The 24,918-nt window shown below is 40.2% G+C and overlaps 3 protein-coding genes across 5 annotated transcripts in view; 2 read left to right on the top strand and 1 right to left on the bottom strand.

The window, feature by feature from the left end:
* Nucleotides 1-3,063: 3,063 nt before the first annotated feature.
* Nucleotides 3,064-5,461, top strand: LOC306816758 (UPF0669 protein C6orf120 homolog). The gene is made up of 2 exons (XM_079333189.1): nt 3,064-3,189; nt 4,855-5,461. The coding sequence occupies exon 2, from the start codon at nt 4,899-4,901 to the stop codon at nt 5,454-5,456; it is 558 nt and encodes a 185-aa protein (XP_079189315.1). The 5' UTR covers nt 3,064-3,189; nt 4,855-4,898; the 3' UTR covers nt 5,457-5,461.
* A 149-nt stretch (nt 5,462-5,610) lies between these two features.
* PHF10 (PHD finger protein 10) lies at nt 5,611-24,264 on the bottom strand. Of its 3 annotated transcripts, none has more exons than XM_079333169.1 (12): nt 24,102-24,264; nt 21,396-21,502; nt 20,696-20,826; nt 19,819-19,896; nt 18,795-18,928; nt 18,535-18,684; nt 17,310-17,419; nt 15,745-15,898; nt 13,243-13,398; nt 8,519-8,627; nt 8,058-8,246; nt 5,611-6,843 (listed from the first exon to the last, which is right to left on the bottom strand). In XM_079333169.1, exons 1-12 carry the CDS (start codon nt 24,168-24,170, stop codon nt 6,758-6,760), a joined length of 1,473 nt encoding a protein of 490 aa, XP_079189295.1. In that variant the 5' UTR covers nt 24,171-24,264; the 3' UTR covers nt 5,611-6,757. The 3 variants fall into 3 exon arrangements, with proteins under 3 accessions (XP_079189295.1, XP_079189294.1, XP_079189296.1); XM_079333168.1 differs by having other exon boundaries at nt 19,819-19,902; nt 24,102-24,263; XM_079333170.1 differs by lacking the exon at nt 13,243-13,398 and having other exon boundaries at nt 24,102-24,263.
* Nucleotides 23,757-24,918, top strand: part of ERMARD (ER membrane associated RNA degradation) — a 25,118-nt gene continuing 23,956 nt past the window's right edge. Inside the window, exon 1 of the mRNA XM_079333137.1 lies at nt 23,757-23,981. The gene's annotated coding sequence lies outside the window, so the exon portion shown is untranslated. The remainder of the gene's footprint in view (nt 23,982-24,918) is intronic.

The raw sequence follows: 24,918 nt of genomic DNA, 5'->3' as shown, positions 1-24,918 counted from the left end.
AGAACAGAGCACAGACAGCATATGAAGCAGCATCACAAAGAAGAAAAACAAACCTACTTTCCCCAAGTTTGTGGATGATAGTGAGTTGGGGGGAGCGGTCAGAAACAGGTGATGAGAATTTCATGGAGTCCAGCAAGAGTAAGTAGAATCCCATATCTGGCACAGAGTAACTCCATGTAAGATAAAATGCTGAAAGATGGCTCTCTGGGAAGAGCCTACCCAGAAAAGGATCCAGACATCCTGCAGGAGAAGCTGAATATGAGCCACGAGCCACCATGTTCCCCTTGCAGCAGAGGCAGCCAACTTCACCCTGGCTGTACTAGTAAAAGAGAGCAGCCAGCAAGTTGTGGGAGTGATCCTTCCCCTCTATTTGGCACTTGTTAGGCAATACCTGCAGTGCTGTGTCCAGTTTTGGGGTTTTTGGTAGAAGAAAGATCCTGACATACTGGAGCAATTCTAGTAGAGAGTAAGAAAAATGATCAGAGAGCTGAGAGAGGGGTCTGAGAGAGCTGGGTCTCTTCACCTTGGAGAAGAAACAGCTGAGACTTTTTTGTTGCCTACAACTACATAATTAGAGGACACAGGAAAGACAGAGAGACTTTTCTCAGAGGCACTCAGTAATAAACTGGATCCTGGGAAAACCCAACTAGGGTTATATCTAATCAGGTTGTTTTGGTTTGTTTTTTTTAAATATCATGTCAGTAGTTGAATATCAGAATAAGTTTCTGAAGAGAGGTTATGGATCTCTATATCTGCTGTTGTCCAGGAGTCAAATGGACATGGCCCTGAGCAACCCAGTTTAATTAGGTGGACAGGAGAAGTCCAGAAGTCCCCTTCAACTCAAGTTACAACTTTATGATCAAGTTTTGTATTTGCACCAACTTAAACCATTTTGATGCAAATCAGTCAATATCAACTTCAACTTCTTTTGAAATAGATACTTTCTATAGGAATGTCTTTATTGTGCCTATCTGTAATTAACATTACAAGCATTTTTGCCCTGTGTAAGCATCTGATATATATTGTCACTGACAGCCTAGTCTCCTTGTGTTTATTAGTTTTGCCTAGGGAAAGTACCAGAAAATTCCCTTTTGTGTTCATGTGAATTTGGATAAAGCCACTGTACTGAGAATCAGCTGCACAAAGGCAACTCAGTGCACTGCATGTGACACTGTTTTTCTAAACTGTGACTCATGGCTGGGAATACTAGTGAAAATTTTATTGTTAATATGCTGGCGACAATTTTCACAAGCAATGCAGTCATGAATGTGTTACAACAGTTTAGTCATTGGTAAAGAAAAATAAATGCTGACACAGCAAAAAAAGGCGGTGTTCTGACATGCAAACAACCACTGGGAGTCTTAAAGAACTTGCTCTGAAACATGCTACATCTTTGTAACTTCTTCCAGGCAGTTAAGCAGTTTCCTTTTTTACAATTTTCACCTAACTTTATGTTCAAGTTTTAATGTTTGTACCTACAATACTTTCAACAATCTATTGTCCATAACAACTAGTAACAATCCAAAGAAGTATCAGAGATCTTGGACTGATTTCTTGACTGATGATTACTGACATGCAAGTGTGCAGGGAGAAATTTATACCTCACCACAGCCCCATGAAACAGCTCTGGCAATGACCTGTTTCTGTGCAACACAATGCTAAAAGACCTTGGCTCCACATACTCCCTCCCACACCTTGGGTATCCACCTATCTCAAATCACATATATATACCATATATATAATACAACACAGACTATATATATACAATATATATATGTATGTTGTATATACAGTATATATACAATACAATATATGTTCAAGGGACAGTGACTCCAGCATTTCCCTAGGAAGCCCATTCCAGTGTCTAACACCCTTTCTGTGATGAATTTTTCCTAGTGTCCAAGCTACAGCTCCCATTGCACACCATAAGGCCATTTCCTCTTGCCTGGCCATTTGTTGCCTGGACAAAAGACCAACCCCAAACTGGCTATAGCCTCCTTCCACATGTAGAGAGTGACAAGGTCTCCTGAGCCACTTCTTCTCCAGAGTGAACAGCCCCAGCTCCCTCAGCTGGTCCCTGTATGACCAGAACCCTCACAGCCTCATTGCCCTGCTCTGGACTCACTCCAGCACCTCCAGAAACTGACATCTGTGCGGAAAATGAAAGACTGCTGGAATAACAGCTCCTTATCATATCATGCTTTTGTGTGCAACACTGTATTTGTAGTGTTCTCAATACTCGATCATAACTTCAAAAATGAAGTCTAGCAACTTAAGTATTTTAATGCTTTAAGCAGAATAAAAGTCGTTATATGAACAAAACTGACTCAAAAAAAAAGCTAAAATTTATCAGAAGCTGCATTTGGCAGTTTACGTAGCCAGTTTGCCTGAGCTATGAATGAAGATAACAAGTTACATGGGTTTATGAAATTAGAGGGCTTTGAAGACAGAGCATTATCTCAGTTAGCACAGGGCCCTTGAATCTCTCAGAGCATAATGCACTCCATGCATTTTGTTTTTCTACTTTCAGCCTTTCACTCTTGCTTATGATTTTAAGCAGCGCAGCCAAGTCAAGGCAATTGTTGAAATCAGTAAGTATACAAAAAACAGAGTTGGTTTTTTTTGGTCATACTGCTTTTCTGTTCTGTGATCTTAGGCAGGTTTATGCCGACGGTCGAGTAAGCTGAGGGGCTGTGGCAGAGGGACACGCATCCTCCAGCTAACCCCTCGCACCGATCCCGGTGCCGCTGACGGACGGCTCTCCCAGCTGTGGTTTTACCCGTGATAAACGAGCGCTCCACGGCCGCAGCTCCGCCCCCGGCGCGGCCCCTCAGCCCGCCCGCCGCGCGCTCTCGCGATACCGGGGGCGCGGCCGTGCCGGGGCGGGGCGGTACCGGCGGCGCTGGGGGCGGCGCGGCGGCTCCACCCGCCCCCAGCGACTGCCCCGTGCGCCGCGGGCCGGGCTCGGCCGGGCGCAGCGAGCGGCTCCCGGGCAGCGTCCCGCCCTGCGCGCCGGCTCCTCGGCGCCGGCTCCTTCCGGCCGCCGCGCTGCCCCGGGCCCGCCCCGGGGAGGGGCTTTCCCGCGGCGCCCCGGCCGCGCTGCGCTGCCGCACGTCCGCGGAGTCCCCGCTGTTCTTCCGCGCCGTGGCCGCGGCCTCGCCGGAGCCGGAGCCCCGCGGCAGGTCGGAGGTGAGCCGCGCCCCAGCCCCCGGCCCGCGGGGTGACGCCGGGCCCGGCGGGAGCGGCGCGGAGCCGCCCGCGGCCCCCGAGCCGCCGCCGCCCCCGGCGGGGGTCCCGCCCGCGGAGAGGCGGGGGCGGGCCCCGTGGGCTGAGCTGCTCCTTCCTGGCTCTGTCCAAGGTCTCTAGGAATCGCCGCTCCTCCCGAGCGCTGCGCCGGCGCCAGGACGCTTTCGTTCTTTCCTATAGAACTTTAATTAATTTCTGGTCAGATGTGGAGCTCCTCCTGTGGCTCCGCTCGGCTCTTTCATCATTACTTGGATGTACAAGTGACAGAGAGTCGGTTCCCTCATACGGGCGAGACAAAAGACTGTTTTTTCCAGTGGCTGTTGAGGGAGTTCTGTCAGTCTGGCAGGTTCAGCGAATGCTGCACCTCGTTCTTTTATGCTGTCTTTGCAGAACTGTGGCCTCGCAGTAGAGAGGCCTCTGGGACAGGAAACGTCGAACTACAGAAATAGTTGGGCATTATTTTTTTTTTTCTCCTCTGGATCTCTTCAACTTAAAACGTTTTAAGTGACATCTCAGTGGAAGTAATGCAGTTTGTATTGATGCTATCAGGGCATAAAATGAACTACAGGCAGCTTTCTAGTTTCAGATAAATTAGTGTCGTTATGGAAGGAATGAGGGGATGAGAACCTTCTTTCTTAAACATGAAACTGTTCAGGCTTGTGGCTCCCATGATTTGAATGTCAAATTCAGTCAGCTGTATACTTTGGAAGCCTTCAGCAAGGTTTGGATGTTGCTGCTTTGCACACAAAGACTGAGTGCAGCTGTTCAGTGTGGCAGACAGGTTCAGGCTGCCCGACTGGGAGTGTGCAGCACGGAGGGAATAGGCTGTGTAAGAGCCTTGATCTTGCAGAAGTACTTTCCATCTTCCCCTTGTCCCAGGATTTCAGCCTTACCTTTTGTATGCAAGTGCTGTAAAGAGCTGAGAGTTTCTACTGTAACAAAACCTTCTTGGAAATAAATGCATTTTTTTCAGGGAAAATGTGCCAAATTTGGTCCTAGAAGCAAGCCACACATCAGGATCATAAATTAATGTATTACCTCATTAGATAATTTGTTTTTATTTCTAACTCCAAGTTAACTGCAAGTTGGAATGCCTACTGCTTTAAGTTCACATCCAGATTTACACCATTACTGTCTTTTGAAGTTGAGATGAGAGGATGAGGATGGGAGAACAAATAGGATGCCCTAAGTGCCTCATATAAAGTTAAGCATCTTCAAGCATGCAAAAGCCTTCCTTTCCTTAACTGTTTTTTGGGTTTAAGTAAAGTTAGTCATTACTGGGTTTCATCCCTTCTGGGTATCTGTCAAGTTTGACATGTACGCAGGTAGAATGAGACTAAAGTCTCTATGTCAGTTCTATTGAAAGAACACTGGCTTGATTAATTTTCTGTTTAATTTTTGGAAATTTAAGCCATTTTATTCTGACAAAGTTCTGAATCTTAGCACTGGTTTCTGTGACTACTAAAAAGTACAAGTTAATGAACACAATTGGAGCTAACTTTGTATGGACTAGAGAGGATATATAACAATTACCAAATTAAATAAAATAATAGATTACTTCAATGAAGGGAATATACTAAAATCTGAATTGTGTTTTGTATTCCTGAGGTTGCACACGGGCCACAGGAAGAATCCAAATACAACTGAAGACCATGGCAACACACTGGAGACGAATCCTGGCAGTATTTGTGACAGCTCAGGTACTGTTTGTGGTAAATGCTTTTGAGGAGGAGGACATCCCGGAGGAATGGATTCTTCTTCATGTTGTCCAAGGTCAGATTGGAGCGGGGAACTACAGCTATTTGAGACTAAATCACGAGGGGAAGATCGTTCTTCAGATGCGGAGTTTAAAAGGTGACGCGGACTTGTACGTGTCCGATGTGACGCTGCACCCCAGCTTCGACGAGTACGAGCTGCAGTCGGTGACCTGTGGCCAGGACGTCGTGCACGTGCCGGCACACTTCCGCCGCCCTGTGGGAATAGGGATTTACGGCCATCCCTCTCACCTGGAGAGCGAGTTCGAAATGAAGGTGTACTACGACCGAACAGTTGTGCAGTACCCCTTCGGTGAGGCTTCTTACAACCCTGAGGAGATGGAGGCACACCACAAGTACTCACAGTCTGCAGAAGATGAATCTCAGGATGAGGAGTCTGTTTTCTGGACAATACTTATTGGAATCTTGAAATTAATACTTGAAATCCTTTTTTAAATTGATACACACTGGACTTAAGTCACACTTCATCCTGTGAAATTGGTATGAATGACTCGCTGTAATATTTAATACTCACTATGTTCCTGAAGAGATATTCAGGTTACATTTCCTAAACCAGAAAGGAAGTGGGGAGAAAAAGCCATATTTAATTTTATACTGTAAATCCTCCCCAGTACATAAAATGAGCAGCCAGCACAGTATTTTCAGTGCTCTTCAGAGATCAGGGCTTAAAAATGAATGTATAGTTGGAATGTTGTTAAATTCACTTAAAATAGGTGCTTAGAAAAATCAATTCCAATCCAGTATTTTCTATTGTTTTTTATAAAGAAAAATTAATAAACTACTGCACTTCAGCCCCCCTCTCAATTTAGACCATATTTAAAAATAAAACCTGCTTCTTTTCTGGGCAAACATCTCCAGTAAAACTGATCAGCAATGTGTTTGAGAGTATTAATGAAGTTGAGGAGCTTAGAGTGAAGGAAGGAGAAAACAGTCAATCACCTAAGGGAATGATGGTCTGTGTTTTGACTGTGTGTGCTCTGCATCACATCAGCCCCCTGTAAAACAGAGGGTGGTCCAGTCACTCATCACCACTACAAATCCATGACCTGAACAAGTGCATGTTGCTTCTTTGCTGTTACTGCAGGGAGAGGGAACCTTCAGCTGTTGTTACTTGTCAGTATCACATTTTCGTCTCTCATTAAAAATGACACAGTGTATAGGTATCTCAAACTTGAGGGGTGCTTTCTTACACTTCCCTTGATAGCTTTTTGTGATTGGTATTTTTTTCAAGCACATATTTATGAATGTCATTAGCTTGAAAGGAAAATTTCTGCTGAAAGGGATTTTGTAAGAAGGTCATCTCATGTCCACTTTTCCTTAGAAGTTACTTTTACCAGGAATACTTTTTGCTTTGGTTGAGTTTCAGAATAACAGTTGCTATGCAAATAAAGTACATTTAAATCGCTCTGTAATTTTCTTTTTCAGAGCTTACTGATGAGTGTACTGAAATAAACAAGTATGTTACTATAATTTTATACAATTGCATGTATAATTTAAATTTAATTACTGAAAGACTTCTCTTTATTGAATGGGAATTTGGCTTGCCTCTCTAAACACCTGACGGGACATTAGTGACTTGTATCACAAAAAAATCATTATATTGACAAATTTTATTTAGTAAAAAGGAAAAAAAAAAAGTGGTATTGCTCCTCTTATAGAGTGGTTGATTAAATAGCACCAGAATATCACTTTAATTTGTGCAGTTAAGTTTTGGACAGCAAGTTTTTAGGGCTTTTTTAGCCCTCCTTGCTGTTTTTCCCCCTTCTTCCTCCTCTTCTGGGTACAGGAGGCTCTTTCTGACAACAATCACAAATCCAGGGACCTAAGAAAAGAAAGTTATCAATTATTAGGAAACTAAGTTTGTTACTCTCATCTATTTAGGCAGCCCTTCACCATTTTGTAAGGTGCTTACCTATTTGCAGTACTTCCTTTAATGCAAACAACAAATGCTTTTAAAATTGAGCATTTTTCTATAAAGCAGCATACACAATTCCCTTGCAGACTCATTATGTGTACCCACTGGCTACACCAATCTTCATGGACCTCAGGAAATGCCAGCACTCAAAGGAGGTAATTAGGTAATGGCTTTACAAACGATGCTTGAGTTTGCCAGTCATATTTTCAGGTGAATGACTACAGTTCAAGGTTGTGAAGTTACCCAGAGCAGAAATGAATGGCAGTTGGGGAAGCATTTAACTGTTTATATTACAACAGCTGGAATCAAAGGCTACTTTGGTAATTTTGTAGTTTTGTAGACACATAATATATTTTGATTGTATTCATAGGTCAGCCTCAAAGAGCCCATATGAAAGTGACAGCTGGCTCCTGTGCTTCCCAGAATGGGGCATTGTGTTTTAAGTGCTGTCCAGGAAATACTGCCACTGAATATGTATTCATGAACTTACCACGGACTCAGAATTTCATGTAAAGCAACAGTGGCACCTGTTACTTTCTTTCTACTGCCCTGAGTTGGCCACAGGATATGAGTGCCTGGGCGATTTAAAGCTACTGGCTTGCCTGCCTGCCATGGAGGTACTTCTGTTGCAGTTTTGATGTTTAAGAATAAAAAAGGGAATTAAAGGGTTTAAAGAGGTATTTAAAAATATGGAATTGGGACAACTATTTCATTTAGAAACTAAGACGGCACAATTAATGTGAAAGCTATACTCTAGCAATATGCAGCAATACAGTTTCTTTTACAGGTTTCTGCAATGAAAAGAGAGAATTATTCTCAGTATTCTGTGGATATGGAAAAAGGTAGTTCTGAGTGAGTCTGTTTGCATTATGCTGTAAAACCCAATTATATTTCCTAAAGAGGAATTGCCAGGTTTAACTGTGCACAACCAAATATACAGAAATAAAGCTCAGAAAATAATTGGATCCTATAGTGTAAATGCTTTCCTACAATGTTTCTTACTCTTACCCTTCACACTTGTTTTAAACTATTCTTTCAAAAGTAATGCATGTATTAATTCTGAAAGTGAGCGCAAGACTCAGAGGAAGTGGGAAGGGAACAAGTAACTCTTACTTCATTACCTGAAGGGATAGCATCAAGCCCCACACAAAAAGTGTGATAGCCACGGTCACATACATCACAGAACATCATTTCTTCTTCGTGGTGAGGCTGCCCACATATAATGCACGTTTTACACTCCATACATTGCCAAGGGTAAGTCTTAATCATAGCAACAAGCTCCGGGGTCATATCAAGGCAAGAAGGGTGGCCTAGGTGAAAACCAGTATTATTACTTTTATGCCTGAAATGAAATTTTAAATTAGTTAGACTGTTTGCTTTTACCAAATGAAGCTTAGCTCACCTCCTGGCGAGATCCCACAGTGCACTGAGTGTGAAAGCACAGAGAACATGAGAGAAGGGGTCGTAACAAAGGACAGAAAAGGCAACCAAACTCTTGCTATACATGGAGTGCACCAAATATGTCCACAAAGAGATCTGTCAAATTCCCTTAGGAATCCACTTAGTGTATGTAGATACTCACCACTGTTGTCACACTGGGAGCAATGTATAAGAGCTTCAGGTTTTCCTTTCTTGTTGGACTCCTTACCCTTCAGACAAATTCCACATATAGCATTTGGAATGATCTTTGGCTGGAAGGGTAGAAGAGGGCTATAAATTCATTCCAGAAGAATTTACAGATTCAATAGGAAATGTAATCTCTCCTTAACTATTAAAATTAATAAACTGTCTGTCAGGATGTGTGACCCCTGAAACACGTGACAAGCAGCAGCACTGAAAAAAATCATAGTTTTAATTCCATAAAGTTTTGCATTTGTCATACATAGTGAGTTATATATAAATCCAATTGGATCAAAAGCACGTACTTGCCTATTCCCATTAATTCACCAGCTAACATTCTCCTCATGGTAAACTAAATGTGACATAGGGTGAAAAATTTCGGGAAGATTCTTCCAACATAGAATACTACTTTATGAACTTCTGTGTGGATTTCTTGTTTATGAAGGAAATTATATATAAACTTGATTTTATCTATCTTCAGTTTCAAATTATCTGGTTAGCTATGCTGTACAGGGCTGTACTTCTTCTACCATTCCTTCTTGTATCCAGTCATAATCATATAAGAAACAAGAGCCTTGCATTTGACTAGAAATTTACATTTACAATTTTTCTGGGTGCTCATCTGGAATATGTCTGGGTCTATGAGATCAATATAAAGGGTAAGAGAAATGGCAGGTTGTTACAATGTAGAACATCTGCCTTTGTATTCTGTGTGCCAACTCCATAGATACACCAACAGTTTCATCCTGATGAGGCATGAGGAAGAAGTAAGGCTTTCTGAATTTCAGAAACATGGCAGGAGTTACATTGTTGAGCTTTGACTGCTGAATAATAAAATTAGTGAGAAATGTAGCCTACATTAATGTAGTCATTGATGTTAAACTGACTAGTGCCAGTTTTAAAAAACAATGTTGCTGCAAAGACCCAGCTAGCAGAGGAAGCTCAGCTTGTCAGTAAGCAAGAATCTCAGTCAAGTACCAACCACACATGGGGAGAAGAATGAGGTTTAATTTTAAAACGAATTTTAAAAGTGAAAACACAAATAAATAAATAAATAAAATTGCAAAGATATTTTGCAATACAACTTAAGTGTGTTTATTTCCCCAGCCAGTTTTGGATAGCACCTAGCAAGGTAATTAGTATTTTGACTCATTTTTGAAGTATCAGGATGCATTGCTTTAAGTTCTTTGACATTTTCAGTGTGCTTTTTATGTCAAAACATGGGTACAGCCTGCTTCAAATTGTTTGGTCTAAGGAGTTTTATTCAAGAAAGCAAAACACCACACCATATGTTTATAAGTAACTTCCTTCAAAAGATGACAGAGGCATTCATAGACACTTTTTTTTGCTTATTTATTTTAAAAAAGCAAAGTCAACCTGTTTCATACATAAATATAATAAAACAGTAAAAGAAGTCTGACACACAAACATCTTTACAAAATAATAAATATAATGGAAGCAAAACCACGCATAAACTCTTTTACTGTTAACTATACTACGTGTCCTACATGTATACCTTTATACCCTGCTCCTCCCAACAAAAGTGGCACATGCTTAAACCTTGTCAGTGTGGCAGCATTTACCCTTCCATTGTTTAGGCTATTTTTTTAAAAAACTGTATTGTAATCTAAGAAACTGAGCCTTTCTAGAATAGCAAGCACACTTTTCTAATCAGACTTCTGGCTTGCTACAGATTTGTATTTTACTGCCTTTAATGTACAACAGCACACTCCCCAGCACTCCAGCCAAAGTGAGCTGCTTTTTGGACACATCTAAGTGTTACAGGTCTTCACATTCTGATACACATAACTCTCAAGGCAGACATTGCTACAGATGCATTTCTTAACAAGGCTTCCATCTAGCCTTACTTCACTAACCTGTATTCATTAGAAACCGTGCATATTATAAAGGGGGGAGTAAGAATCACAGCCTTTTAATAATGAAGTATCAACAGTATGGAAGTATTTTTACAAAAACAAAAATTTTAAAAATAAAGCCTATTCACATTTTAATCCAGTTCCATTCTACCACTATAAATGGCTTTGAGAAATGCTATAAAAATGTCTGTCAATTCCAAATGGGAAGTCACAATATCCCATCTCATTAGGAGTAAATTTTGCTTTCTATATCCCCATCTCATTGGGATAAGATAGGAGACAAAATGAATGCAGGGTCAAAATGATGACGTGCTGTGTAGGTTTTCACTTCCATGCTGCTGTGCTGCAGCTCTCAAAGTAAGCTTTCCAACTACATCATTTTTATAACATCCTATTCTGAATGCAAAGCGTTACATTTTCATATACAGTGACCCGAAACAGAAGTGTTGCAAAATAAAGATATTCAACACATTTCAGTTTTATGTGCAAAAAAACCTCCTGTACTTTTAACAGTACCCTGTGTGTGCAATTGTAGCAGTCAGTCCTGCAGCAACAGACTCACTACTTGTAACATGACAAAATGTAAAACACACGCTAATTGTTCTTTGTTAAAGAACTGACAATAAAAAAGACTCCAATAAAAAATACAGTATTTCTTTTACTTGAAAATAACTCAGTGGAAATGTATGGAATCCTGTAATACTCATAATGTTGCTATAACTGTACATATATATGCTGATGCCATAGCAATTATCCCTCAATTTCAACTACAAGTAACCAAAAGATTAGTGTTCTACAAAAATAGTCCAGTATTAGAGAACAATATAGAACAAAAGTATTATAAAGATTTCACAGGGCAAACATTTTGAATCAGTTAAGCCTTCAGCTAAAAGTGCCTTAACATGTAGGCACATATGGTAGGTATATTGTTATCTGGTGTTTTTATAGACTCACAAACAAGAATCATTCTGTCTTGCCTGTTAAAACAGCTCACATAATTTGGCTTATTGCAAGATTTCAAATATTCCCACAAACAAGAAAACCAATCCTCTCACCCTCCTAACAATCATCCCCACCCCTGACTGAACAACAGCTGGATAGCTGACACAGGCAAGGCATGCTGACATTGCAAAGTGGCACTTTAATATATAATTTATAATAAGACCTTGTTACTGAGAAAATCAGTGATTTTGAACCAATAAGTAATTGCTATGGGAATCCATTTTCAACATGCAGTGCTCTATATTACTAACGCTTTACTACAATTTTAAGTTCAAAACTTTGCTGAAAGTTCTGGTCCACCAGTTCTCTCTCAATGCATTCATTAGACCATTAAATAGTTTGAACTAATCAAACACTTGGGCATCTCACAGCTAACTGAAGCTTCTGTAAATCAGTGGCACAATTTCTAATGTCAAGTTAAAGCTAAAGCAGAATTTCAGCCTTCACCTTTGGATTTCATGTTCATGGGAATACTGAAATGCATTCTATGTCTACAACTTCTTGCAAAATTACATATAAAAAAATATATATATATGTGGTAACCACAGTCTAAATCTACACAGTTTATGCGTTTCTTAATAAGTTCCTGAAAACAGAAAATGCAAATGGAGCTTGCCATCTGTTATGAAATTGTACAGACACTGTATGTAGAGGAAATCTATCAAAGCTACCCAATTCTTGCTGGAAATTAGCTTCTTATTGTAAGTTATAATTTATTTCCTATTAACTTGGTAAACACAGACAGTAAATATTTATAAACATAAAATGCAAGCCATCAACAGCTCACTTTTGCTGAGACAGATTCTCAGTATGTACAAACTTGTCACTAACAAGTGTTCCTTGTCCCATAACTGTCAATAAGCATTCCTGACTGGCAAACACTCAACCCTATCTTAACTTACTGTTTTCCCTCTTTAGGGGTCTATTCCTGCTCCCATTTAAGTCAATGAAATATTCTAATTCCTCTCAGTGGAACAGGACTAGACAATTATGCATTTTAAATGTGTTACAGTTTATTTAGATCCTCCCTCAGTATGCAGAATAGTAACACCTAAATGATGCATGTCTGTACCTATTTATTCTCAAAAGTACTTATATGATAATTCTCAAAATTATTATACAGGAATACTGAAGATGAGGGTCCTAGGTTTGACAATCACTGCTTATAGCTGAAATGTCTTAATCCTCACCAAGTTTCTAGTTTAGATAAAAGCATATTGCCCACAAATGTTACTATATAGTATGAATTACATAAAAAGCTCTTTTCCAAATACTGTTACAGGGGTTACATAGTTGTCTATACAGCTGAAGTAAGCTGAAATAAGCTTTTTGCCTTCCATCCTATACATAGTAACATTGCAGGATAAAAGGCTGTACTTAAAATGAATGTCATAGCAGTATGTTCAGCCATACAGCTGCACTTTACAGGACTGATCTCTTGGTATGCTGCCATATGAAATAGAAAAAAAAAAACAGATAGCGAATGCTAGGCACGTACTTCTGGCTGCTATGTTAAAGCAGACAGAAAGATGTTGAGTTCCCATGATAAATCCACAATGGATTTTTCTACTATTACTGCCTATGAATCTAAGAAGTTAACCCAACAGGAGGCCATTGTACAGCTAGGGTAAAGAAAAGCCCCACATGAAATATAAGCAAAAGGAAATAAGGAAGCAAACAGATGGAGCACACAACAGGAGAACAGCTAGTGAAGTACAGCAAGCAGAAGTTCCACATTATTGAAAAAACCAAATACTTCAGGAAGAAGCTGGTGAGTAAAATTCGGTCAGGGGCTTTTTTCTTCTACCTTGTACCCAGGAACTGATTTGGGTAATACAGAACGTTTGGAACCATCTTTTCTTGGAGTAGCACTTTTGTCTCTTGTTTTTTGTCTTCCCTGAAAAGAATCCTCCTGGTTGTCTGTGGCGCAATCACCTTCAGATACATTGCCAGACGAATTGTCCTATAATAAAAATACCATAGCTATATTTTTTTATTTTTTTGGATAGACAAACAAGTCTTTCCTATGCCTCTTAGAGTCAACTAAGATAAGAGAAGGATATGTCACTCCTTCTGCAAAAGCATGGGGTTTATCACAATCTAGAACACCTTTGTCACAACATTCATAATCTGTTTTTTTCTGGTTTAAGAGACTGGCATCAGCAACAGCAGCCATGTTTTTGCAGTTGGTTTTGGTACCAGTATGGGGAGCACAACAGTGTAATTCTCTGAAGTGTTTTCATCAGAAGTCAGGAAGAAATCAACTAAATGCTGTTTACAACGTAAAGGGCCACCAAAAAGTTTAAAGTGCCCTTGCCATGCATTTAAAGCGTACAAGGGCTGCCTTGAATTAAACATGTGAAGGTTTTTTTCTGCCACCCTCACCTACTGTTTTCACCAGGAGCAATCGAAGTATTTAATTTGGACTGCAGCAGAAGAATGCCATCAATGGCAAAACACACTTCCACATTTAATACAGAACCAAACAACAGAATTTACTTTGCAGTTAAAGCTTTTTTTTTTATTTTTTTTTTTTTTTTTTTTGAGGAATGAGGAAGCAAGAAAGCCAAGAGGTTCAAAGAGGGTGAGAGAATTGTGGCATAATTAAGAGCAGCAGCACAAGACTTTTCTCAGAGAAGTGTTAATAAAGGCTTCCAAAAAGCTCCAGAAGGAAGCAGTAGGATTACCCACATTTATTACAATAAAACCCAAGAAGCTAAATAACGATACCCTAGAGTAAAACACACTCTGTAAATAGTAATTAGCCTGTGCCCCAGGTCCTGAAATCAAAACAGACAAAACAGACACAGAGCAAATGGCAGAGTGTAACACAAAAGCAGATGGAACTATGTGGCAACAAGAAACAGTGTGTTTCACCATTACTGTAGGGGAAGGACTATTTAGGTCAGACCCACTAAAACACTACAGAAAAGAAAACTGCTATCAACTCCAACAGTGGAGCAGGGGAGAGGTGTGAAAAAGGAAATGTTATAAAGCATATTGTGGGGCTCACAAGATCTGACAAATCGTAGGTAGCCCAAATCTGTCAATGTCCCACCTCTGTGTTTTTTCTGAACCATACACCCCCCCTCAATGACTAACTAGCTAAGAACCCCTGCTCTCATAGCCAAAACTACTTCCCAGGAATCTGATTATCAATCTTCCACACTTCTCTACACTTTTCAAATTCAGGGACATTTTTCCTTCTGCATTCTGTCACAATAAAAAAATAAAAAAATCTCAGCCTCTGTAAAAAATCAAAAAGGTAGTCTGCTTGGTTCAGTTACCTTTCTCTACCATTAATGAGAATACAAGTCAATGGAAAATAAAATTGGGGAAAAAAGGGTTAAAGACCAACTGACCAGCGGTTAAAAAGCTGGAGTGTGATTAAACCAAAATTATGAGTTGACATTTATCATGCTATGTTTATATCATTTATTCTTCTCAAAAAAATGCAAGCAGAAACAGTGTATTAAACATCTAGCTCTCCTTTTGTTAACCTACAAGCTGACCTCTTCCTTTTTCCAACAAGTATCTTACAAATTCAAAGTATTTATGACAAAATTTAGAATTGTACATACCCACCATCAAACATGTTCATCAATCATGCCAGAAATTGCTAAATGCACTGTGATATTCCACTGCTGTTAAAATTAAGGTTAAACTTCTGGAGATTGTCACCAACACAAAAACTGAAGCAATACACCAATGGTTCAGTTGTACTTAGCTAATTTGAATCTCAGTTGGCTCTTGAGCATTTAAAGCACTATAAAAGTTTAAGTGAAAGTTTAACTGTTAGCTGAAACTTAAGGGAATTTTACATTTTTGTGAAGTGGAGAGACTGAGTACTTGCTGCTTCCACATCACAAAAAAAAAAAAAATTATGAGGTTATCATCACCTTTGCTTTAGGGACAGATTCTGTGGGACTTCAAACAGCAAAATATACTGTGACCTGAACTATAGTATTCATTCTCCTCAGAAATGCCAACAACTTCCCCTTGGGAAAAAGGGCATAATGAAGAGCTGCACTGTGAAATTTCTTCAAAATTTTTTTAAACAAAACAAAACAAATAGAAGAAAATTTTTAAAAGGAAGAAAAGGCCTGAAACATCAAATATTTGTCCCATTTCCTCCAAAAATGGACCAAAACACAAAGCAATAGAAAGCAATGTTATGAAATAAACAGAAGTACTAAAAAAGGTCTTTCCTTCATTTTGTGAATGTTGAAAGATTCTAAGAAATTAATTAAACTAATGAAAGTGAAGGAAAAGGATTTTTTTGTTGAAGAATGCTTTCAATTTGTCTCACCGAATTGCCTTTGGTTTTCCTTTTCTCATCACCTCGCCCTTCCTCTGCATCATCTGAATCTCCATCACTGTCCAGTGTAAGCAGTTCTGGATCCAAAGGAGGTTCATAAAGAGCTGTGTTTAACGGCAAGTACCGGAGCTCATCTGGAGAGTATCTGAAGTTAAATAAAATTCGTTGAGTCACAGAGTACACAAGGACTTCAATAAGAAAGAGTCTCTCTTTTTTCAGGAAAGCACATAAAAACATGCAGTTCTGAAAACAAAGGAAACATGAATTTATCCTCCCAAATGTGATACCATGTATAGTACTTGTTTTCTTTGTAGAGCAGATAGATATTCATGGAAGACAGGTGTAATTGTAAAGTTTTAGCCAATCCATGTTACTACACCCAACACATCATACACTTTGTTTATGAATGTATATATACGTGTATATACATGTATAACATGCAGAATTCTAATCCAGGGCACAAAAACATGTCAGACTGCAGCTGTATAGCTGATTATTGAGAACAAAAAAATGCGTATCAAAATGTATTTTCAGAAGAATATAAAGGTGTAATCACACTGCTTACAGCCAGATACAATTCAACATGCATAATCCACCCTTTTTCTTTTTAACCTTAAAGACTAAGAAAAAAGTGAAAGTCCTCTTACTGCTGAAGAAAGCATTGCAAGGAACAGGATATATTTTGATGCATATAATGAAAGACCATGTCTTTCATGACCACTGAGATGGAAAAGCAGTTTCCCTAGCAGATTAAAAAGTGCAAAATAAACATAATATGAAGTAATTATAATTCAATTGATTTAATAAAATTGAAGTCCTTCAGGAGTGTCCTGTAACATGCAAATTTGGGGTGGGCTGTATGAACCCACACTGGAAGGAGTAAGGCACATGCAGATAAAGAGCTTCTCTACATAAAACCAAGCACATATACCATGAATACCATCTCTATTGTACAACAGTAAGACTTCAGTAAAATCTTTAAATCTGTACAGATTTGTTCAATGGTAGAATGCTGCTAGTAAAATCTTAAATTTATGTCAACAGTCAAGAAACACTTTTTCATGAAATTTAAAGGTCCAGCTTGCAATGTCTTTCTCTCTTACTTACAAACACAACATCAAATTTAACCAGACCAATTTAAGAGAGTTTGTAAAAATTCAAAATAGAACAGCAAGACTGTCACACAGAAGACATGAGATCACAAGCCAGCATCACAACATTTTGATACAAAAACATTAATTTTAGTACACATGCAGAGGCAGATGATAAGTAAACAGGAGAGTGGCAGGAGTGAAATCAATATCCCTTTTTACCATGGTAAATAACTGAGCAGGCCAGATCTCAGGCACTGCAATACATCAGCAGAGACTGTGCTCTTGCAGTCAGTACTGTTTTGTTGACACAAGCTGTCACACTATACATCTTTGAAGACTATCAAGTGTCTCAAACTAAAATTAATTTGAAACAGCAAAGACACTGAAATATTCTCCACCTGTTAGATGTAGACAAGAGAGTTCAGTGCAACAGAACTGGCAGTTGGAATGCTTTTAAAATACCTTTTGTAGTACTCCTGGAACTGGCCGGGTATGAGAGCCACTGGATAAGGACTAACCTTTGTTCTCTCTGTAGGCAAGACTTTGTATTTTCCTTGAGGCACCTGGATAATCTGCATTGTTTAATACAAAACAATGACATTTTGTTTCACATAAAAACAGCAGAGCCTTCCTCACCAAATACTCCTCCAAGTAATTTTTAACTTGCCTGTTTTACTGAATTGGAACAGCTACCTGAGTTCTCCCATGAGAAATTCAATTCATTGAAATGCTAAGAGATCCCACTCACAAAACAATATCATGGATTAAATCCAATTCCTAAGTATCTTGTGAACTGAACAAAGATTAGGTAAGAGCCCTTTTAACAGTATATTAAGAAAAATAATTTTGAAATTAAAATCTAGCAATTGAAACAGTAAACATCAACATTTGTGGCTGGCATCTTTAGCATAGTTATCACTATTAGTCCATAACACTTTAGAAAGAACATGTCCATCTAATCCCACAACCAGACTGTACTATTAAAAAAATCTATTCATAGAAATATGTGGAAAGGAGAAGTTTACACAATAAGCCTTCCTTCTCTTAGAAGGAAATATAAGTAATAATCCATTACTTTGTCTCTAACATGGTCAATACCAGGAAAATGAAAGCTTTCCATAATTGTCATGTAACAATTTGCAGAGAAAACTTTTGCTTCACTGCCTTTGTAGAAGCAGAACAGCACTGCGGTTAATAATGTTATTTAATCAAGCATAGAGGCATCTAAACATATAATACAAAAAAAATACAACACCTAACGAAAAACAAGAGCATAATACTGGCAGGCAGCATACTTTTAAGTATTAAATAGTTTTCCTTTTTACTCCAGGTATTGTTAGGTGAAACTTTGGAAGTTTTCAAAAGAAGAATTTACCATTTATAAGAATAATGAACGTTCTTAGTTTTATGCTACCACTATCAGAATAAAGACATGATAACAAAATAACACTGAGATTTTTAGGGCTTCCTCAGACAAGTACTTTCAAGTTAAAAAAATCTGCAGGTTCAACATATTTGAGATTATTATCTTTAGCAGTATAACCCATTTAATGGCAAAACTGTAAGTCTCTGTATGAGTGGGAAAATAATCAACCCCATTGAAAATAGTTAAAATGGTACTAAAACCAACTTCACTAAAACAAGGAGCTGCCTCCTCACAATTGGTAAGAAATTTAAATCTGCCTACATGTGTCTGTAAATCAAAATAGGCTCTTCTTTCTTCCATCCGCTCCCGGTTTAAATTGCTGTTGAATTCTGCAGCTTTCTTGGCAGCTTTTTTAATATATTCTGGAACTTTACTGGCTTCTACTTTCTGTGTGTTCTGCTGCTGCATTTGCTGAAATAAAAACAGTTACATTAATTCACATGTATGTCACTATCAGTTTGAGAAGAACCTTGTCTCACACTCCCACTGCAGATTTGGTTCACACAGTGGTAATTACTTACAGAATACTCTTTGTAATGATCTGTTATTCGCTGCCGCTCTTTCTCTTGCAGTATAACAGAATACTCAGCATGTTTGGCAGGGTATTCTTTAATCATAAGATCAATGACTTCATCACTACGCAAAGCTGTTAGACCTAAAATAAATAAAAGCAATAATGATGCTATCTGGCAAAAGTAACTGTAGGTTATTTATATCTCACAATGACCAAGCGACAATGCAGATCTCCTCCTCTGAAGGTTCCAACACAACTGATCTCAAAACAAGGACAATAATAGCACAGAATGATTTATGCCACTACCACTGATGATAATTATAATTTTAAAAACAGGGGTAGTTAACTCAGCACACATCTCTTTTGGCTTTATAAGGCAGAATGTAATATTTTAATGACATTACATTTTCAAAGACCCATGATGCAAAGAAAAAAAAAGAAAATGTGGCATGATCATTTAAACATGTCCAAATCACATATATCAGAAGAGTAAGAAGAAAGTCCTTTCAAAATATAAGCCTCAGAAATTACATCAATCAATTTCAAGAAATGTTCAAGTGCCTTAATATACACTCTTCTAATTTCTGACATAGAAGCTGAACCATTTAAGATACACTGATGTTTGCTGGGCTCCAATGTAATGCACCAAAATAAGACTAATATATATATAGACATCCTGTACATACATATGCAATATATACCACAATGTACATATATATACATATAATGTATATATATGAGACCACCCAATTCTGTTGGCCTCTAAGAGAAAAAGGTTCTACAAGTTAATTTAGAATACAGCAAAATCTCCTCCAAGTAACTAGAATAGCTCCAAAATATATGTTAATAATAAAACTGGAACACTGATACATGATGGCCAATTTACTAAGCTAATAATAAACCAGCTTTAATTTCAGAATTTATGCTTCCAGTTGAAAAGGATACAATTCTTCTCTACCAAACTGATCCCTTTTTCAGAGTGCCATACTTTTCATACTGCAGTAAGGAGTCTTAACAAATTGTTTTCTTACCTAGTGTGCATTGAGTCTCTGTGATAACATTTAGTTCTCTGAGGTAGAGTTTTTCCTTGTGAGATAAATCTCGCCTTTCTAAATCTCAATAAAAAACCAAAAAAGAGAAATAAAAATGTGTGCAGTAACTGAAACTCTCCCATAAACACTATCAAAGTATTTCAACAGCCTTGTTTCCAGGCAGCTAGAGCCTGTAGAATACTGCCATTCTAAGAAGCTTATGCTAACTTAATTTATTAATTTTAAATTTAACAAACAACGTAGGAACACAGTAAATTTTTTTGACTTATAGTAGGTCAAGTCCCTCCCTATAGCTATGATTTACAGAAAAACTAAAGAAACCTGATGTGTAACTCCAGATGCAGAAAATTTTTCCAAACACTCAGAGTACAGTCTTTTTTCTTTCACCATGACTTTTAAAAATAAATTCCCCAACAAAAGACCCAGATTGGACAATTCTGAATAACGGAGAGCAAGTACTAGAACTTCCACAAATATGTTCTTTAATATTCTTCCACAGTGTAGGAATGCTGCTACAATTCAGGAAACAGGATACAGAGATATATTAAGAAATCATCAACAAATCACTAAAAATAAAACTAGCATCAATTTTCAAACATTACTTGCTGATCTAACCCTCAAATCAGACTTGTTTGCAAATTTTCAGTGGCAATAACACAGTCTTACACTACTTTGAAAACCAGTGGATACATTATATTTTCAGTAATGAAAATATGAAGTACAAGTATAATCCAGGTCTGCTTTTCCTGAGCCTTTTTTTTAACAGCTAGCTTATCCTATAACGAAAGAAGCACAGACTACATTCAAACTGTTTAAGGACACAAGCTTTTAGAAGAAAAACCTGAAAAATAAATACCTGGATATTTTCTTTTAAAGGAAGTCACACCCAAATATTCACTGACTTGCTCCTGAAGCATATAGTATTCTCCTGTTTCATCAGGTGGCCATTTGTATTCTATCAAATTTTCAGCAGGAAAATAACTATACCTAAACATAAGAACAATGTTACAACAAATCACAACAATCCTTAAGAATACTACCTACATCTCTAGAAATTCAGTAATTCCTATTTGTATGTCAATGAAAAATAACTACAAAGTTGGACAAGCACTTTAAAACACTGCATCCTGTTAACCTATTTCAAAAGTCAGTTTGTTACACCCAACCTCACATATAATCACCATTTATCAACATATAAATCACCATTTATCAACATGCTAAGGAACAGAATCTGAAAAACTGATATCCATAATAATGGAGAGGACACCAGGAAAAGCAACTACTACAGAGTCAAAATTCATTCAAGTATGCAGTGTTTTAAAAACTGTGCTTCTGATTGTAAATCAGAAAATCAGCACTTTTTGCAGCACTCTAAAATAAAATGCCTTAAAATGTGCTGGCAGTAATAGACATCTAGTTGTTTACAGGACATCACCTCAATTCAGAAATATGTATGAAGAATATACAAGTAATGAAAAAGGGCCTAATGCTTAACCATGCCGAACAATAAAGTCAGACTTGCAATAAAAGGTGGGAATTGTGAAAAACAGTACTACCCAAGGTCTTGACTGGAAGTTTCACAGCTCCGAGAACTGTCCCCTGAGCCCATACGCCGTCTTTTGGATGGCTGGCTGCCATCATTGGAATTTTCTTCTGTGTCATCCTGAAATGAAAATAAATATTTAAAAAGTTATATTACTCCAATGATACTGCAAAACACACATAAACATTGCAAGGCAATCCAAAATTTAAATCTACTTCAACTGCTATGCCATTTTGTGACAATCTTAAGAAACAACTCATAGGACAGTCTACATAACAAATTATTCTTTGTTATAAACTACTTGCATGACACGTGGTAGCCCAGGAGGAGAACTGGGTGGCTTCTCACCTGTGGTACAGGTGGAGTTCTGAATAGACAGAGCTGTAGCTCTGACCACCAAGTCCATAATTCCTGATGTAAACTACCTCTGACACTTGATCAAACTAGCACTCCAAACCAAAAGCAGGTGCAAAACAAAAACCTCAATTCCTTGCTGAGAGCTGATGCTTACAAAACCAGGGAAAATATTACCTACAGCAACACAGTTTTCAGGTATACAAGTATATAGGAGTTTATAGGTATAAAGTTAAAATAAAAAGAATGGTATACAATTCACAAAAAATATCATTACAAGCAAGTAGCAAAGACTTGTGTCTTGAGATGAAAAAATATATGGAAGAAAAAAACCCAACTTGGCATTACGACAGATACAGAAGAGAACAAAGCTATTACAAAGAAACATTCAGATAGGTGTCACTATTTAGATTTCATGTGATCAATATAATGAAAGGGAATAAAAAGTAAAGAAGAGAAAAAAAGACCAAAGCAAAACAAAGATTTCTGTAAAATCTAGAAGACAGTGACTCAGTTGATGTCGTGTTTTCCAGTGCTTTGTTGTCCCATAATGCTGTGCAACTCCTACCTGCATTATCAACAATCTCAAAGCATTTAGTGACCAACACTGTCTGATCATAACTGAGATACAGAAAGCAGAAAGCTTTAAGTGAATTGCCTACTGTAACCAGGAGTTGAATCAAGATCAAAACAGTTCTTTAACTAACTGAATCCCTAAAGTGGAGCAGAGAGAAAGAATCAATTTCCTAACTCCTGTGAAGTTTAAGCAAAAGGAATGCACCTGTCAGAAATAAATGAATCAAGCCCAACTATACTCACTTATTTAATAATGACAACAATGACTCTTAGGCCTATCTTTGCTGATGTCTTTCATTCTAGTTTGTTTTACTTAACATATTACTTGAAATATAAACTTAAAAATACTGCAGCAAACAACTGTACATTACTTTTATTATGCAATATTTCACAATGTTATAATCAAGACAGGCCATAGGCAAAAAACATTTGTGTCATGGATTTTTTTGGCTTATTTCTTCTTTTCTGCTATTTTAACAAGTATTTTTCTTCCCTTTAAGCAGCAATAAGAACATCTTTCACACAGTAATAACAATAGAAAAGCAAAATTAAAGAAACTGTGTTTTCTTAGTGCAGCCATCCTTAAAAAAAGCAGAATGCAGCATCTCCACTCACATTACCAGTAGTAATGCCACTTCCTAGTATTGCTGAGAATACCCTGTATGAACGCAGAAGAATGAAGCAGCAGCCCCCAGTTAAAACACTGCATTAGAGTATTTTGTGACACAGGGTCTCATCAGTAGCTCATTTCTACTTCCCACAAGAATATTAATGCACTCCAGATCTTTTTAACTGCTAGACAAATACCTTAACAGGGCCAGAGCAACCCTCTTTGGTTGTTTTGATACACTAAAACTTCCAAGAGACTTTAAAATGTCTTTAAAAGACAGATCTCAACCTGACAGTTTGGTGGAAGTGCCTGATATCAGTTTCTCCTTTCGCTTTGTAACTTTTCATTTATTAAACCTGATACTGTTACAAAGAATGAGTATCTGTATCATAGAGAGATCAGTGCTCTCCATTTCAATTTGTTTCCTTATTTGCTTAAAACTTCACGAAATTCAATCACACGAGTCCAGTGTGATGCAGATGACTTAGTATAAGAAGTGAAAACATCTGCAATCTAAAGGCAAAATGTTGCTCAACCACCTTTACTGTTCAAAGAGAAAAAAAACAGATAGTTCTGTGGCTCTCTTTACATGAAAAGTTAAACAGTCCAAAAAAACCCCTTTCGCCCTGAAAACGGATGTTTCTGTAAAAAAGTTGTTAGTCCTTACGAAACATGGCGACGTTACAAACTTTGGTACGTCTATCCCTGAAAGATGGATGTAAAGCTCCCTTACTAAGCGATGGAGAAGCCCGAACCACCCGAGCCGTGTTTCACGGAGCGACTATGGATGTGGCCGGAGTCCTTGGCGCCACAAGTGTCCGCGGACGCGCGGGAGCGGCCGGCGGGGCCAACGCGGAACTGCCCGACCCAGACCAAACTTTCCCGGCTGCGGCGCTGCCGCGGTGAGCGCTCAGCTGCCGCGCCGCCCCCGGGAAGACGCCGAGAGACTTTTGGGAAGGAGGACGGCCCCGGGCACGCAGCCCCACAGAGCCGCGCACAAAGTTCGGCCCGGGGGAGGGAGGCCGCCCGCCGCCGCCCGGCTGCCCCGGCGGGCGTGAGGTGAGCGCGGGGCGGGCGGCGCGGGCGGGAGGCGCGGGTCAGGGCGCGGGGGCCGCGCGAGGCCTCCCGCCGAGGCGGCTGTTGCGCCGCGGCTCCGCGGCCGCCGCCACCCGCTCTCACCTTGAGGGACTGCGCGCCGGGCGTGGCCGGGTCGCTGTCGCAGAGGCGCGGGGACAGCACGGCCGCCATGGCCGCCGCCGGCTGGGCCAACAGGAGCGCCGCCGCCGCCGCGCGACCGGGCCTCGCGCCGCGCCCGCCGGCCCCGCCCCCCCGCGCCCTGCGGGGAGCGGCAGCGGCCCCTACCGGCCAGCGCGCGCACGGGCGCGGCGGCTCCTGCTCCGCCCCCCTCCGGGCAGCCCGCGGCGACCCCGGCCCGCGCCGCCGGACCGGCACCCGCACCGACCCCGGCGCCGCCCCGCGGGACCGGCGCGGGGGACCCGACGCCTCCGCCGCCGCCGCAGACGCCGCCGCGCCCTTCTCCTCCTCCTCCTGCCGCCGCCGCTCGGGCGGCCGCGCGGCCCGTCCGCGAGCGCGGAGCCGAGCCGCCGCGGTAGCGCTTGGGCAGCAGCGCGGGGCGCAAGGGCAGCATCCCCCCGGCGGGGTGGTCAGCGCCGAGCGCGGGAGCTGGCGCCCAGCAGGGCCGGGCTGCTGCGCTCCGCCGGCGGGCTCCCGTCTCCGGGAACGTCAGCCGGGGACGAGCTACGTTTGTGAACCATCAGCCCCCGCAGGAGGGGGGTTCGGGGGGCGGGGGGCGCACTCGGAGGAGCCGCCACGAGCGCGCTCGCCCCTGCGACGGAGGGAGGGCGCGTGCGGCCGCTCCCCGCCGCTGCGCGGTCTCGCCGAGCCGGCTGCGCGCCGCGCCGCCTCCCGGTGCCGGTGCCGCCGGTACGGGCGGGCGGAGCAGAAGCGCGGCCCACCCTGCCCGCCACGGGAACGA

This window comes from Erithacus rubecula (assembly GCF_903797595.1).
Source record: "Erithacus rubecula genome assembly, chromosome: 2".
NCBI classification, from domain to species: domain Eukaryota; kingdom Metazoa; phylum Chordata; class Aves; order Passeriformes; family Muscicapidae; genus Erithacus; species Erithacus rubecula.
Note: the sequence above shows the minus strand (reverse complement) of the source record. Positions and strands in the feature narration are given on the sequence as shown.

What these genes read in the sequence shown, in the direction of transcription:
- LOC306816758 (XM_079333189.1), top strand. Translation starts at nt 4,899, where the DNA reads ATGGCAACACACTGGAGACGAATCCTGGCAGTATTTGTGACAGCTCAG.
- PHF10 (XM_079333168.1), bottom strand. Translation starts at nt 24,170, where the DNA reads ATGGCGGCCGTGCTGTCCCCGCGCCTCTGCGACAGCGACCCGGCCACG. An exon ending in CTTTAAAAGAAAATATCCAG is followed by an intron (nt 19,903 to 20,695) that starts GTATTTATTTTT and finishes TTTTTTATTGAG; the next exon opens with ATTTAGAAAGGCGAGATTTA. An exon ending in GCTTGATGCTATCCCTTCAG is followed by an intron (nt 6,844 to 8,057) that starts GTAATGAAGTAA and finishes TTCTTTTCTTAG; the next exon opens with GTCCCTGGATTTGTGATTGT.